At 38.5% G+C, this 16,069-nt stretch overlaps 2 protein-coding genes and 1 pseudogene across 5 annotated transcripts in view; 2 read left to right on the top strand and 1 right to left on the bottom strand.

Moving 5' to 3' along the window:
• Positions 1-182: 182 nt before the first annotated feature.
• LOC111494167 (uncharacterized protein At5g19025-like) lies at positions 183-5,090 on the top strand. Of its 2 annotated transcripts, XM_023144041.1 has the most exons (3): positions 183-1,105; positions 2,254-2,315; positions 4,773-5,090. In XM_023144041.1, exons 1-2 carry the CDS (start codon positions 477-479, stop codon positions 2,303-2,305), a joined length of 681 nt encoding a protein of 226 aa, XP_022999809.1. In that variant the 5' UTR covers positions 183-476; the 3' UTR covers positions 2,306-2,315; positions 4,773-5,090. The 2 variants fall into 2 exon arrangements, with proteins under 2 accessions (XP_022999809.1, XP_022999810.1); XM_023144042.1 differs by lacking the exon at positions 2,254-2,315 and having other exon boundaries at positions 185-1,105.
• Positions 5,091-5,197: 107 nt separating this feature from the next.
• Positions 5,198-7,006, top strand: LOC111494166 (annotated as a pseudogene).
• Positions 7,007-7,129: 123 nt separating this feature from the next.
• Positions 7,130-16,069, bottom strand: part of LOC111494164 (mediator of RNA polymerase II transcription subunit 33A-like) — a 14,151-nt gene continuing 5,211 nt past the window's right edge. For 2 of the 3 annotated variants that reach the window (XM_023144037.1, XM_023144039.1), the window contains 6 exons: positions 15,668-15,881; positions 14,980-15,094; positions 14,678-14,839; positions 9,357-10,005; positions 8,828-9,034; positions 7,130-8,492 (listed from right to left, as the gene is read on the bottom strand). In XM_023144037.1, coding sequence (XP_022999805.1) covers positions 7,381-8,492; positions 8,828-9,034; positions 9,357-10,005; positions 14,678-14,839; positions 14,980-15,094; positions 15,668-15,881 — 2,459 coding nt within the window. In that variant the 3' untranslated portion in view covers positions 7,130-7,380. The remainder of the gene's footprint in view (positions 8,493-8,827; positions 9,035-9,356; positions 10,006-14,677; positions 14,840-14,979; positions 15,095-15,667; positions 15,882-16,069) is intronic. The other variant, XM_023144038.1, reaches the window with a different exon arrangement.

Raw genomic sequence — 16,069 nt, 5'->3', positions numbered from 1 at the left:
ATTTTAAAAAATAATAATTAAAATAAACATCTTCCCTCATTTTCATTACCTTTATTTTTAGAGAATCATTAATTAATTTAACATCACGTGAACGCTTGTAAGCTCAACAGCCCTCCAATTTAATTTCACTTTATTTAATTTACTTTTCCCGCAAATAATAATAATAATAATAATAAGCCTTTATTTATTATTTTTCGTTGGAAACGAAAGTAGAAGAAAAATATATAAATAATATATCGTCTTTCACCATTCTCAGCCACTCTCCTCCCTGGCGCGTGTGTGATCCTCAAGAGACGGTTCACGTTCGCCGGCCCGTCACCACCACTTCGCTAACGTGCGCCGCTCTTCTTCTTCTTGTTCTTCTTCTTTCTCAACCTTCTTTTCTCTCATAGTCCCCTTTTTACAGGAAGATCCCTAATTTTGCCCTAATTGTAAACTCCATTCATTCCAATCTCTACCTGGGCTTTCTATAGAACATGCGCAATCTTCTGGTTCCGACAACCGCCATGCCTCCGTCCTCAATTCTCACCTCATCGTCGTCAATTTCCAAATCCAAGACTTGTGCAAACCCTAGCCCTAGCAATTCCCTTCTCTGTAAACACTCTCCATCCGCAACCCTTGATCTTCTTATCCTCATTCTCGTTCTGTTTTCCGGTACCTTTCTTGTAAAGTCATATTTCTCTTACATTTTCAACTCTCTTTCGATTCTCTTGTCGTATTCGGCCCTGCAGCTTCCTCAATTTCCATTTCCGTTTATTGTTGGGTTTTTGTTGTTTTTCTGTGTGATTGTTGGTGTGTTTGAGATTTGTTGTGGCGCTAGATCGAGGAAATGCGCGAAGCCGGGATGTAAAGGGTTGAAGAAGGCTATGGAGTTTGATCTGCAATTGCAAACGGAGGAGTGTGTGAAGGGTGGGTCCAAGGAGATTGATAAATTGCCGTGGAAGGGAGGTAGTGAGGCTAACCCGGATTATGAGTGCTTGAGGTCCGAGCTGAGGAAGATGGCACCACCCAATGGTCGAGCTATTTTGCTCTTTCGGGCGCGCTGTGGCTGCCCCATCGCGAAGCTTGAAGGCTGGGGGACTAAGCGCGGGCGGCGGCATAAGAAGTGAGTTCATGTTTTGTGCCATTGATCTTTTTTGGAATTGGTTTTTGCTCTAATCATTTTGAAGGCTTGAATTCTTTCGCTCTCTCTTTTTTTTTTTTTTTATCCTGGAATTGAGTTCTTTACTGCTGAAATTATCCCGATCTCCTCCTCCTGAATAAAACTCCTAACACTAAAGAAAATTGATAAGGGAAAAGTCTGTATCTGAATTAGATAACATTTGCTTAAGATATTTGTGGCATACATGAAACTTTTGACAAATTGAGGAGAAATTCCTTCCCTTTTCTGATATTGCGATTGTTAAATGGTCCTATGAGCAATATCATGGAAGTGGGACTAAGGAAGAGCGAAGAGAAAGCATTTTTCTGATTCAGTTTGGTAAGTCAATGCTTGTTCCTATTCGCATATTGATTTCTCGAAAAAAAAAAAAAAAAAAAAAAAAGAAGGGTTGAGTCGATCAATTTCCGTTGACAGGAATCAGAACTTTTAAGTACTTGCAGAGTGCATCATAGTTCTGAACTGAATTGTTAAAAGAAACTAGTCGTTTAGCTGTCTTAGCATCTTGGACTTGTAATTGATACTGTCATGTTTTCAGCATGTGTGTATCCATACCTATTTCTTCATGGAATTCCAACTAAATCCACAGGATCTGAGACTCTAGGTAGATGTTCAAAGTTCAATCATTTATCTTTTTTGGTTGAAAAATTAACCGATGCTGAACTCTGAATTATGTGTTCGTGTAGATTTTGTGAGGGATTTGTAGGTTTGGATTGAATTGATTTACATGTTGGCAAGTTTTTGTTACCTTGTTTTGTTTCTGAGCTTGTATATGTTCATACGGTTCTCATTTGGTGTAGTACTTGCATTTCTTTTATTCTTATCTGCTTATTGACATCTATTGAGGAGATGAATTCTGCCTTGTCTGGTTGACTTGGACAAATTGTTGAGTTTATAGACACTTTCCCTTGTGTTCTTATTAACATTCCTTACATTAACATTCTTTGATTTTTCCTTGTTTATTATTTATGGAGATAGCAACCCTGTTTGAAGTTTTGATTTATTGAAGATGTTTATCTTTTTACCAATTTAAAATGACATAAGTTCTCCTAAATCTTGGGTCCACTCTTCAAGTTAGTTAATTTATTTTTCAGTGGGAAGCTATGCAAGAAAGTTTCGGGGGCTCGGTTAGCATACCTCAAGTAATTTGTTTCTGGTGAGCGATTATTGCTAGGTTGAAGCACTGATGTTCTCGTAGTTGCTAAGTAACTAAATTTATGCGTACATGGTATCCAGCTCTAGTTGGTGCTTATATTGCTGACTTTACAGTCATATACGTGATTTACATCATAGGCAATCTCTAATTGTTTTAATTGAACCCTTGCATTGCCGTTAGGTTAATTTATTATTTTGTTTTTTGTACTTTCAACTTTGGTTCGTTTTGGACCTTGCACTTTCAAAATGTCCATTTTAATTTTATACTTTCAAGTTTTATACTTCACAAGAATTTCCTATAATTTTAAAAGTGACCATTTTGGTGTCTATAGACAAAATTCTAAGACCAATGAAAACCATTTAATACAAAGTTATTACGAGATCCCACATCGGTTGGAGAGGGGAACGAAGCATTCCTTATAAGGGTGTGGAAACCTCTTCCTAGTAGACACATTTTAAAACCTTGAGGGGAACTTGGAAGGAAAAACCCATAGAGAACGATATCTGCTAGCGTTGGGTTTGGGTTGTTACAAATGGTATCAGAGCCATACACCGGGTGGTGTGTCAGCAAGGATGCTAGGTCCTTAAGGGGGGTGAATTGTGAGATCCCACCTCTCTAGGAGAGGGAACGAACCTTTTAAGGGTGTGAAAACCTCTCCCTTGTAGATGCGTTTTAAAACCGTGAGGCTGACAGCAATATGTAACGGGCCAAAACGGACAATATCTGCTAGCAGTGACATGGGCTGTTAACCGATTACATTTCAAGAAAGTTATGAAGTGTAGGATAGTGCTAAAATTTTGAGAAAAAAGAAAATGAGGGGACCAAAACACTTTTTTTTAATGTATAGAGAACAAAACAAATGTTTTAAAAGTACAAGGATTAATATGGACAAAAGCTGAAAATACAGGATCATAATGGACAGCTTGAAAGTGTAAGGACCAAAATAAACAAAAGTTAAAATGAAATAATTAAAACAGTATTTCAATCTATTTCTTAAACCTATCTGAGAGAGTATATTGGTTTTTATCTTTTTACAAGAAACTGAAACATTGTCAGAAATAAACAAATGAAATTATGGATAAAAAACCAAGAGAATAGCCTAGGGTCCAGGTGAAAACACCCCAGCCAGATGGACTGTAAAAGAACAGCCTTTTTATTGCTAAAAGCCATGGAGAGGGTATAATTACAAAAGAATTTCCTATGAGAGCACCATCCTGAGGATGTTATCCTGATAAAATCGTCTATCCTTCAAATATCCTTTGGTTTCTCTCCTACCATATAACTCAGGAATCATCTATCCTTCAAAGGCAACTCAAGCTTTGTCTTTGAACCTCCAACCTGATCAGACTTCCTAAAGCTAATCACGTTATGATGCTATTGCCTTATTTTGTTTCTTCAAAAACCATGAAAATGGTGAATTGTTTTGTGTTTGTGTGTTATCAAATAATCAACCATTTGCACAAAACAGCTATTCATTGGTCCTTATGCACTTATCCAACATGACTTATCATTTGAGATCCATGATAGATTTTTCAATAAAAACCATATATTTATTACTTGGTTAGCTTAGGTGAGATCCCACATTGGTTGGAGAAGAGAACGAAGCATTCCTTATAAGAGCTTGGAAACCTCTCCCTAGTAGACGCGCTTTAAAACCTTAAAACCTTGAGGAGAAGCCTAAAAAGGACAATAACCATTAGCGATGAGCTTGGGCTGTTATAACTTCTTTGTATGAAAAATGTATGATCAAGTCGAGTCCTGTCATATGTTGTCTCATAGCAATTGTTTTCACTGTTCTATATATGCATGTAGCCTCTCTTTCCGGGAATCCTGATTGTGATAATCTAGTTATATAGCTGTATTTCTTACACTTTACAAGTGACATGACTTCCATCCTATTTTACTTCACTGATTTCAGTTTCACAAAATATGTGGAAGCATGAACGTTCTAACGCGCAGGATCTATAGATTTGGAAGTTTTATCCTAAAATCCTGTTTACCTCTTGTGGGCAAAGGGATTGGAAATTCAATGCATCCCGATTCCTGGTACACTACTTTCTAGCTAGTAGTGACCAATGCCTGTAGATTATAGTCACATTCATCTCGGCTTTGTACCAACTTTTTACCACGAGCTCGCATCGAGCTATAGAAAACCCAAACCTTTATCAATTTCCATGTAAAGTTAAATCAGTTCGAAGTTCTTGGCTTCATCTGATGATATATAGAGAGAGATGAATTCTGCATAATTGAAACCTCTTGGAATATACTGGATAGGACATCTTACATTTTATCTTTGTGTTCCATTGTTCTTTTGTTGTTAACATTTGAACTGGTTTACATGTTCTCACTGATGAACAATCTCATTCACATGTTTTCTACCTTGTGATTTTCATTCTGAATTCCGTATGGTTAATTTTAGACGAGATTAGTAATCTTCAATGCTTCCATTTTCTGCAGGGCTCTGGCTACATTGGGCATTAACGGGGGAGGAGGCCATCGCTGATCATCGATGGCGACTTCATTATCGAGAAGACCTTCCATATAACTTACTTTCTCTTTCCATCATTTTACTTATTTTTAGATGCTCTTTCTGAAACATATGGATTATTAGAGCTTTCTTTTATAAGAATTCTATAACATAGTGATATTCATTTTCAGAAACAGGCTTCCCCCATCCCTGCATTAGCCTGGGGAGACCCTCCCCCTCCCTCGCCCATGGAAATTGAAATATATACCAAAACTTACTGCAAATAAAACGATAGACAATGATAATTATGTCTCATGGTCCATCTTGCGAGTATTTTTAATACTGGAGTCCATTTAGCATAAGCCTTTCTATATATTATTTCTAAATCTGGGTTTGAGTCCAATACTTTCATCCTTAATAGCTTGATCAATATGTATGTCAAATGTGAACGTCTTACCGACGGCAGCTTGTTGTTTGATCCGTATTCTAAGCTGGATTCTGTAGGTTGTAACATTATGTTATTTGGGTATGAAGAACTTCGCGAATTGGACAAGCGTGCCAGTTGTTCGACAAAATGCCTGACAGAGGATGTCTCTTACACCACCTTGATTTTGGGTTTGCCACAAAATGATTGTTGGAGTTAAAGTAATGGAAGTTCTTACCGATGGCAGGTTGTTGTTTGATTCATGTCCTAAGCTGGATTCTGTATGTTGTAACACTATGTTATTTGGGTATGTAAAACTTCGCGAATTGGACAATGCTCGCCAGTTGTTCGACAAAATGCCTGACAGAGGATGCTCTTTCACCACCATGATTTTGGGTTTGTCACAAAATGATTGTTGGAGTGAAGTAATGGAAGTTCTTACACCACCATGATTTGAGTGTGGCTCCAAATGAAGTGACAATGGCAAGTGTAATGTCAAGTTGTTCATATAGGGGTGGGATTTGGAATTGCTGGATGCTCAATGCACTGGTCATGAAGTTAGATTTCGTTAGTCATGTTCTTATTTCAACGACTTTGCTGTACATGTATTGTGTTTGTCCAAGTTTAAAAGATGCCAGGAGATTGTTCTATGAAATGTCAGTTCGTAACGTCGCTTCGACGTGGAATGAGATATTAAAAGGTTACGTAAAAGCTGGCCTTGTTGATGAAGCAAGAGAGCTGTTTGAAAGTATTGCAGAAAGAGATATACGATTTCTTGGGCTACAATGATTGATGAGTATGTGGAAGTGAAACAGTTAAGGGAAGCTTTGATGATTATCGATTTGGCTTCTGCTTGTGGGCAGGCAGTTCCATTCTATTGTGGGTTTCTCAAAGAACATAATGATTGAGCAAGCAAGATGAATATTTGATGTGATGCCTCAAAAGGATGTTTATTCATGGAGCACCGTGATTTCTAAGTTGAGCACAGAATGAGTTTGCCTGATATGGGTTTGGAGCTTTTCCATGGGATGGTGATTTTCACATCTTTTTTTAAGAAGGTCCACACACAAGACAAACAAGGAGCAACCTACAAGTGGCGCCATCCGGCCATGTAAGAGCCAATATTGAGAACTGCCATGACGCAACCAAGAAGGACGATGCATCATCCAACACATCAAGAGTGTGCATTGAAGATAAGCCGAGGCATACTCAAGGTTCAAGAGAAGAAGGCGACACGAGTGTCAAAGACAAGCTCGAATAGGGTCGGGTAGGGCCCCGAATTGTAATCTCAGAAGTCAAGGTTTCGATATGAGTTTCGACATGCAGCTCGAGAATTAAGTTCGTTGATATAAAAGATGAAAGCCCACCAAATTCGGTGTCAATCAAAATACTCAACAGACTATGCACGAGGTCGTTATGTCCGCTTGCCAAAATAACATCTACTCGAGAAGGATTGAAAATGCCTCAAAATGGAAGGGGGAGGCACAGTGTTGGCTCTCTGTCACCCCTGGCCCTTTGGCCCAAACGAGCTACTCTGTGGCACATGCATGTATCACGGGACGAGTGTCTCGGGCCTTTTCCTTTGAAAAGGGTCTTTTAAAGACAATACCAGACGACATGGGTGTATCAGTATTGCGCCCCAACTCACGCATCGAAAAGTATGTCGCAATGATAATTTGAGTGTGGCTGTTATTTACATGCATGCTAAATAGGGAAGTATTAGCACTGCCTTAGATGTGTTTTATCAAATCAGAGCAAGGCTTCCACAGCTTGACCATGGAATGCCATCTTATGGAGTGTATACATCGTAGAACCGAACATTAAGCATTATGGATGTCTGGTGGATCTGTTAGGCAGGGCCGGGCAAATTGAGGGAAGCTAAGGAAACTACAAGAACCATGCCAATCATGACACTTTTTGTCATTTACAGTTTCAAGTTATAAAGCATTGTTTATAACCCTGATTTCTTTTGTATTCATCTTTACATTCCTTCGTTTTGGAACACAGTGGAATAACTCATTACAAAACCATTAGGCTTTGTAACTAACTCACAACCCTATACTTCAAAAACCAAAGCTGATACTTACATGATTTTTACTTAGAAGAACAGCTATAGTACAAACTATCTAACACTAGAAATGACCTAAAAGAATACAACAAATGGCTGAATAAAATTACATCTCACTTTCAATGATCAGTTCAGCAGCAGCACCTATGCTACCAACACCACCAAGTTCAAGCAATGCAAAAGCAAGCTCCTTCTCATTCCACTGCCCGAGTCCACGGCTCAATCGTTTCAATACTTCTACATCCACATCTAGAACCCAGCCCGGCGTACAACTGACCATTAGGCTAACGAACCCCGTCACATAAGCATGCCATGTGGCCCAATCACAACCCAGAGATATCTTTCCATCAAGGGCACTTGCAAGAAATTCCATGTGGTCGCCAAGGATTTTGGGACGCCTCTTTGATGCAGATGATGAAGAGTCAGTACCCCAAGCAAAAGTACCACATAGCACTGCAAAGTAAGCTAATGCATATCCTCCTAGCATGGAAACTATTCCCTCTAAACATGAATGTTCAGATCTATGAACTGAAATGAACCAAGAAGGCAATGTTTCTTTTATCACAGATTGAACCAATACAAAACCGCCTGCAAGCCATACTAGTGAAGCTCCAAGGGAAGCTGCAAGCTGCACTTGAGTCATTGCTGAAGATAATGAAATATGGCCATATCTTTTTCCATTATAGTTGTTCAATTTGCCTGATCTCTCTTTTCGGGTACTATTACAAGCTATTTCTCTTACAGAATCCATCAAAAGAGAGAGAATCTCTTCAACCAATAGAGCGACCTCTCTAATTGATCGGTAGACACGTAAAAAAAGAATACCTGGAGCAACGGGAGAAATCCCACCACAGAAATGAGATCCAAATCCGTGGCCAAGAAGGGCCCCAACACCACCATGATATGAGAGAGGATTGGCAGTCAGGCCAAGGGCGGCGGTGAAGCAGCTTTTGAGCAGCTGAACCACGGCATCGCGGTTCTGGAGGAAGACTGTACGAGATGCTGAGAAGATCAGAAAATCACTCCAACGTCTGGCTTTTTGAGTCCACAAGGAAGCAACGATTGGCATGCATGGCCATGGGCAACCAGCTGCGAGAGACTCCATGGCTGGGCCGGCCAAATTCAGGAAACGTTCGGATGCTCTGTCAATTTTGTAGGTTATGGTAAGGCTTACAAAGGCAGCTAAGGGCAGAGGAAGTGTAGCTGGAGAGCTTCCCCCTACAAACATACAGATAAAAAAAAGTCAACACAATCAGCTAAGGGCTAATAAGGTTTTTCCTTCCGATTTGATTTTTCATATTGATTAGAGCATTTAGTTTAGGGTCTAAATTTCATGTCATTTCAGCCAATCAAAAAGAAGGTGTTTGATAGAACCGAGACAGTGATTACAAACAACATGTAGCCCCTAACTTATCACTTGAACAGTCAAAGATAATCCATGTGAATGTATTATAGTGTAGTTGGATTTGGTTTGCTTTCTAAGTGCCCAAGAAATGCATAATCAAACTTGAATATTTTCATTTAGAAGTTTATCGTGATGACAATGACCAAACCTGCAGCCATACTAGGCACATCGACACCAGTAGCAGCTAGGATTTTCCTGATCTGCTCCTCAACATTAGAAAGATTTGCTGCGGGGCTTGGCCAATCTGATCCATTCATAAAAACAGGTTTCCATAATCCACGAGTTACTTCTGCAGAAAAGTAGCTCGCTATGCTTGCTAAAGATGCTGGCAGAAAATCGGCTAGATCTTTTAGTCCTGTTATGATTACATGAAAAGAAATTAATGATTTGATGAAAAGTTCATTTCAAAATTGGATATGAGAGCAACTTAGATGAACTCTTTTCCTTATTTCAAGTTCACTGCTCAACTACCCAACTCAGAAGAAATCCTAAGTTAAAGACAATTTTCAAGAATGAACTAAATGGGATATCTTAGATTTCAGGCATGATTGTACAAACTGTTAATTGAAAGTTAAGTGCTCCCTCCGAATAAGAAGGAAATAATAAAGATATCACGAACTTGGTCGCAAAGAAGATATGCAAAAATTGTGAAATTCATCCAACATATACATACTAACCTGTAGCCAGCTCACGAGGAGAAAGCTTTCCATGAGCACAGGCTGTTAGAGCAGCATCAATCACAAAAGGAACAGCTTCCATTATATCCCAGGCAGGCAATTTAGATCTTAAAGAAGAATCTTCATTTCCAGGCCCAGAAGAACTACTGCTTCCAGAAGTAACTGAATTTAAAGGTTGATTTCCGCCACTAATTCTTCGGAACATCATGTTAAGAAGTCCATCAACAGTCTGATGAACTGAGTTGCCACGAACATGACCAGAGAGGGTGGACGCTATACATGCTCGATACCAGACTTTCAATTTGGGAAATGAGTCTACAAATACTGGTTGGGGGGAAGAGGAACTTGCTACAGCTGAAAGTCTCATTTTATTGCGACCTTTGTGGACATTTCCAGATACTAGATGGGAATTTCTCAATAAAAGCAGATATTCTGGAGTAAGTTGAGGTCCAACTGTGGGTGCATCACCCACCCCATGGTCTAGAGGAGGATGGTTAAACCCCCAAAGCTTTAAGAGAAGAGTAAACGCATTTGAAAACACGGCATGAGCAGACATTTCTTCCCCTGTTGCTAAGGTCCAATTGAGATTTGGCACACATGATCCGAAAACCTCACAGATTGGCATCAGTGAACATGCAAGCTGTGGAACCTAAACAGACAATGAAAGCATAATGAAATTGATAAGTGGAGGTTGGAATCTCATTTTGAAAAATTTAGAAAAAACAAAACAATACTTCAAACAGAGTATATATATATATATATGTTAGTACAACGGAGATTTGAACCTCCAATCTTAAGAAAATGAGTAGCCATCTTAACCGATGGACTAGGCTCATGTTGGTTGGAGTTGAAGAGAGCATTCATTTTTCTATTTAGTTTCTCACACTTAAATGTGACATCTCCATGTCAAAACTTTAACCGATCTAATAACTATTCAAGTGAATTAAGATGAAAATTCGGACAAGATTTAGCATAATCTCAAATGAAAGGAATCTAGCCTCATGTTGTTGATGTTATGATTGGTCTTCATGGCACCAAACAAGCATGGAAAGGAATCTATACAAGAGAGGATAATAACTGAAGTTATTACAAATATTTTAGGAGGCATTCTTGGACCATACCCTTGGTCAAACCACCAAGAAACATCACCCAAAGGGGCTTCTCAAGAATAGTATGACTCAACACCAGATTTATACATCACAGAGACTGTGGTCATACCACAAAGCCCTAAAAAAAGTAAAGAACACTCCCATATGCCATGGATCGCCCCCTACTTTCCAAGCCAACTCCAACAAAAAGAGGTCTGCCCATGCCCCATGAACCCATAGTTTCCCCACATAAACCAAAGGCCACCAGCCCCTCCCCACATTTCACCAATCTCCAAAACCCCATCTACAATACCACTTCTTATCCCTGGCCACAAGTTGTGACAACATCACCAGAAAAATATGTCATCATCATAAGGAACCAAAAAAGACCTTCATTCTCTCAGGAACAAATTCTCCATTGTCGGCTCTCACCAAGAATCTGACAATGAATACGTATCTAGCCCTCTACCCCTCTCCACAGCCCCAGCATCCCCTACTGTGGGTATGCCCAACCTCTCTCTCTTGTCACCAGAGACTATCCTTGCAGATACAGATCTTGACACTTTTTTTAGGAAAAACAGAATGAAACAAAGGCAGAAGAGGTCACCTCGATGTTGGCAACACTCATACCAACAATGGCCATCCAAATCTTGGCACCATGGCTAAAAGAACACCACATTTGCATCATGGTTATTCCATCTGAAAAAAGAAGTCCAATACAGAAAAGAAATATTGTAAACTGACTAGAGAGATTGTTGGTCTCCTTTCAAACATCAACTATGAGAAATCGGGTGGCCAATACGTTTTATGATTATTATCTCTTCAAATGTTAAAGGCTTGGGAGACTGGCAAAAGAGAGCCCTCTTCAAGACTTTCCTCCTCAAATACAATCCCCCTATGGTTATTCTTCCAGAAACAAAATTGAATTTTGTTGACCCTGGGATGGTTAAATCCCTTTGGAGAGCTAGACATATTGGTTGGTCAGCTTTGGATGCCACAAGAACATCAGGGGGGTCTTAATTATGTGGAATGACCCAACTCTGATCATTTTCGAAGTCACCAAAGGCCTATGCACCTTAACCACACATATTACATTGGCTGATTGTTACAATTTTTGGATAAAACAGGGATCTATGTCCCAGTAGATATTCAGAAATGCCTCTCTTCTAGTGGGAATTACAGGACTGGTCTTGCCTATGCACAGAGAATTGGCTTTTGGGTAGTGACTTTAATATCTCTCGGTGGACACATGAAAAGTTAAGTGGAAAAGTCACCAGAGGCATGAGACACTCCAACAATTTCATAAGAGAAGTTGAACTCATTGACCTTCCCCTCAATAATGGTCTCTATACTTGATCAAACAATAGATGTCCACCCACCTTAACACTCATCGACAAATTTCTAGCCACAAAAGGCCTACTTGGAAAATTTAGTAAGGCCGGTGTTTGAAGACTGAATAGACCTACATTTGATCATCATTCCATTCTCCTTTCCATGGGTTGCTATAAGTGGGGCCCCTCACCTTCAGCTTTGAGAATACGTGGCTGAACCATTCTGAAATTTTGTCAACGGTAGAATATTGGTAAAAGAATACGCCCCTCTGTAGATGGTCAAGGCACGATTCATCAACAAACTTAAAAGACTAAAAGAAAACTTAAAGAAATGGAACAAGGAGGTTTTCGGTTGTATTTCCACAAAAAGAAACCAAGTACTTACTGAAATTGCTCTCCTTAATTAGATGGAGGAAACTGGCTCTATTGCACTAGTTCAACGCACACAAAAAGCTCATGAAAGTAGAACTTATTTGATTGATAGCAAAGGAAGAACAATCTTGGAGACAAAAATATAAAAAACGATGGCTAGAGGAGGGTGACATAAACTCCAAATTTTTTCATTGTATCATGGCTACAAAGAACTGAAAGAGTACCATCATGGAAATTCTATCGACACAAGGAAAAAGTTTAGTAAACAGATGAAATAGTCTCAGAATTTGTCTTTTTACACGTCCTTATATACAAAGGATGACGCCCTCTTCGAATTTCCTCATGATCTTGATTGGAGTCACATTGATCAACAGCAAACTGCCTTCCTTGAAGTTGCTTTCACCGAAGAAGAGGTGGGGAAGGCAATACAGCACCAGGGCTTTGACAAAACTCCAGGACCGGATGGTTTTACCTCAGAAGATTTTAAAAAATGTTGGAACTTTTTGAGAGCCAATATCATGAGTGTTTCAAGATTTTTTTTCAGAATGGAGTTATCAATAGCAATGTAAACGAAACATACATCTATTTGATTTAAAAGAAACTAGATGCCCGCACTATCGCAAACTTTCGTCCCATAAGTCTGACAACTGGACTATATAAAATCATAGCAAAGGTGCTATCAGAATGTCTTAAAAAGGTTCTCCCTTTCAAAATGACTGGGCAACAAATCCTCGATGAATCCCTCGTGGCAAATGAACTCATAAATGAATGGGAAAGAAGAAACAAAAAGGTGTAGTCATCAAACTTGACTTGGGAAAGGCCTTCGACAAGGTAGATTGGACTTTCCTCGAAAACATTTTTGTAGCAAAAGGTTTTGGCTCAAAATGACGGAGGTGGATAAAAGGATGCATCTCATCCACAAACTTCATCATCATCAATGGAAGACCAAGAGCGAAGATCTGTGCCAATAGAAGTACATAAAGAAACATCAAAACTTCATCATCAACCAAATTCGCCATAGGGTGGGTGATGGAGGAAGACATTATTCTGGACCGACCCATGGATCACAAACACCACGCTAGTCCTACAATATCCACTTTTGTACAGACTCTCTCATAGCAAAAGAGTCATGATCAAAGAAACGTGGAATGTTGTCAACAAATTTTGGAACTTGAAGCTTGGTAGGAACTTAAAGGATAACGAAGCAATAGAATGGGCCGAATTAAGCCTTGACCTTGCCCCAGTGGTATTGTCAAATGAAGCAGACTCATTGACTTGGCTTCCCCGCGCTTATGGGGTCTTCTCTATGAAAATTTTGATGATGGACTTAGGGGAAAAGGGAGAAGCATTAAATCTCACGCTAGCAAAAACAAGATAGAAATGACATCACCTTAAAAAGGTGAAGTTCTTCCTTTGGGAAATAGCGCATAAAGCCATTAGTATAAGTAATCTTCAAAAAAAAGAATGTCCTACATGATTTTGTTTCCAAATTGATGTCCATTATGCAAGAAAGAAAATGAATCACAAAGTCATTTATTTATGTAATGCACATACGCTCAGAATGACATCTCATATTTCCTAGGGAGATAAAGGATCTATTGGGCATATCTTTAACGTACCACTCTTTCAAGAATGCAAAAGTCTTGCTATGAATAAACCTCATCATGACTTTTTTTTGGAATCTATGGAAAGAAAGAAATAAAAAACATTCATGGAAAAGACACAGACTTATAAAAACTCTTTAACAATGTTGTTTACTAAGCTATATCTTAGTGTAAACTGTCTAAAATTTTTACTTCCTAGTTATACCTTCTCATTGTAAATTGGAAAGGTCTTTTTGTAAACATCATGGATATTATATCCTTTTTGTAAATTCCAATCAACAATGAAATTGTCTCTTAAAAATTCTAAAAAAAACTATTTTTACATTGTCGTGGCCACTCTATTTAAATTCTCCCCCTACTTCTATAGTTGTATTCTTCCCACATCGGTGTTCCTTACATAGAAATAACAAGATCATTTTTCTTACTACCCGTTCTTACATCTACAATTATCAGTATAAACTTAGATATACAAGGAAAAATTCAGACCTCTTCATTCTCAATTTTACCATCCCTAGAATCCGTGAGGATTTTATGGTACAAGGATTATTTGGCGACAGTCTCAAAAACATCCGGAAATAGCTCTATGTCAATGTTTTGGCTATCATGATTTTCACATAAGAAAAGAATTTTCATTGATGATGAGAAGACCTATGATCAGATTTGGGACATCATGTTTCTTCTTCTTGGTGTCAAAGAGCAAATATCTTCTATAGCAACTTTGTTTCTTCTGTATATGCTAGTCAAAAGGGCCTTTCTGTAACACCTTGGATCTCTTTCTACTTACTTATATCAATAAAACCATTTCTTGGTAGCGAGAAGAACCTCATTTTTCTCAGAAACAAGTACATCAAAGAAAATGGTTCTAATTAAAACAGTAAAAGAATAGTGTCTCAAGACTAATATCAGGCTAGCAATGAAGAACATACCAAACCATGCAGAGAAAAAATCTGAACACAATCAATAGATGCTATTCCAACAATAAGCACATTCAGCATTGGAGCGTAGCCTAGCAAATGACTTTCACATCCAGAATAATCTTGGGGAACTGGAGGAGAAAGTAATCTAGTAATGTAATGGACGGTATGTTCCTGCATGGAAGTAAGCCAAGATATAAATATAGTTGTCTGGTTAAAATAGTGGGAATGAAACAAAATGATTTCTTTAGAAAAATCTGAGGAGACCAGGAAAAAAAACATTAATTTACGCAGTATTTTCTTTCAATTGTCACCTGAATATTCCAGCCACGGATCAAGGAGGCCCCACAAAGAATGGTTGCAGCAGATATCTTCTCTTCATCTGATCCTTTTACTGCTATCTCAAATATTTTCTCCAGTTCTGCTAAGCTTCCATCAAACCCATGAGCTTAAAATTCAGACCTTTTGGTAAATTTACAAAAAAGAGCATCTCATATACCTGACTTCATGGAAAAGGGGAAAAAAGGGAACAACTAAAGAACAGGCCATAAGAAACAAGAAAAGAGCTAATCTGAAAGCCATCTTATCAAAACAATATATGACACATTCTCTCTATAAGATGACTTGACAGAATAGAGTACAATTAGGTTTATCACACTGATTTTTGCAAATCGAGATCCTTGAGTAGTAGTTACAAAAATATGCTTATAGTTCAAAGGGGAGTAGGGATCTTCCATTTTCTGGATATTCAAAACCAGCCTGAACAGGAATTAATAAAGATTATAAAAGTACTCTAGGTAATCTTCCCAATATAAACTTCTAAGTAAGTTGTAAAATCATTTAATTTTGGTGGGGACTTTCTTCACAACAAGGAAACCAGCACAAACATTAAATAAAAAGACTAATAGCATGCCTTTTAGTATGAAGTTCCAATTTCCAATGTCCAAACAGAAAAGGAAAAAATCACAAGAGACAACAGTAGGTTCATTCAAGCGTGTACACCTTGAAGCAGGAGTTGAAGTTAAGGCATTTATCATTATATGATTAAGTGGAGCCCCCTTCATGAAAGCTGTCCAACCTGGTGCTTGGGGTGGTATACTTTGAGGCATTTGATTAATGCATCCGTTCACATAGCCTTGCCAGAAATATGCTGATGTATCCAAAAGATTTCTAGCAATACAAGCCTCAACTATTAAATGACGCATGTTTCCAGCTGCTAAGGGCACAAAATGTATGTGTGTTAGGACGTAACAGACAGCCTCAGGCCACTAGCTTCTCTTTAAAGAAATAAATACTCTTTTATACCGAGAAAGTACATATTCTTTGGGAAAAAGAAACACCAAAAGAATCTCAAAACAAATAAAGGCTGGAAATCAAAAAAAAAAAAAAAAAAAAAAAAAAAAA

Source organism: Cucurbita maxima, unplaced genomic scaffold (assembly GCF_002738345.1).
Source record: "Cucurbita maxima cultivar Rimu unplaced genomic scaffold, Cmax_1.0 Cma_Scf00020, whole genome shotgun sequence".
Lineage (NCBI taxonomy): Eukaryota > Viridiplantae > Streptophyta > Magnoliopsida > Cucurbitales > Cucurbitaceae > Cucurbita > Cucurbita maxima.
This window is presented reverse-complemented; position numbering and strand designations above follow the sequence as displayed.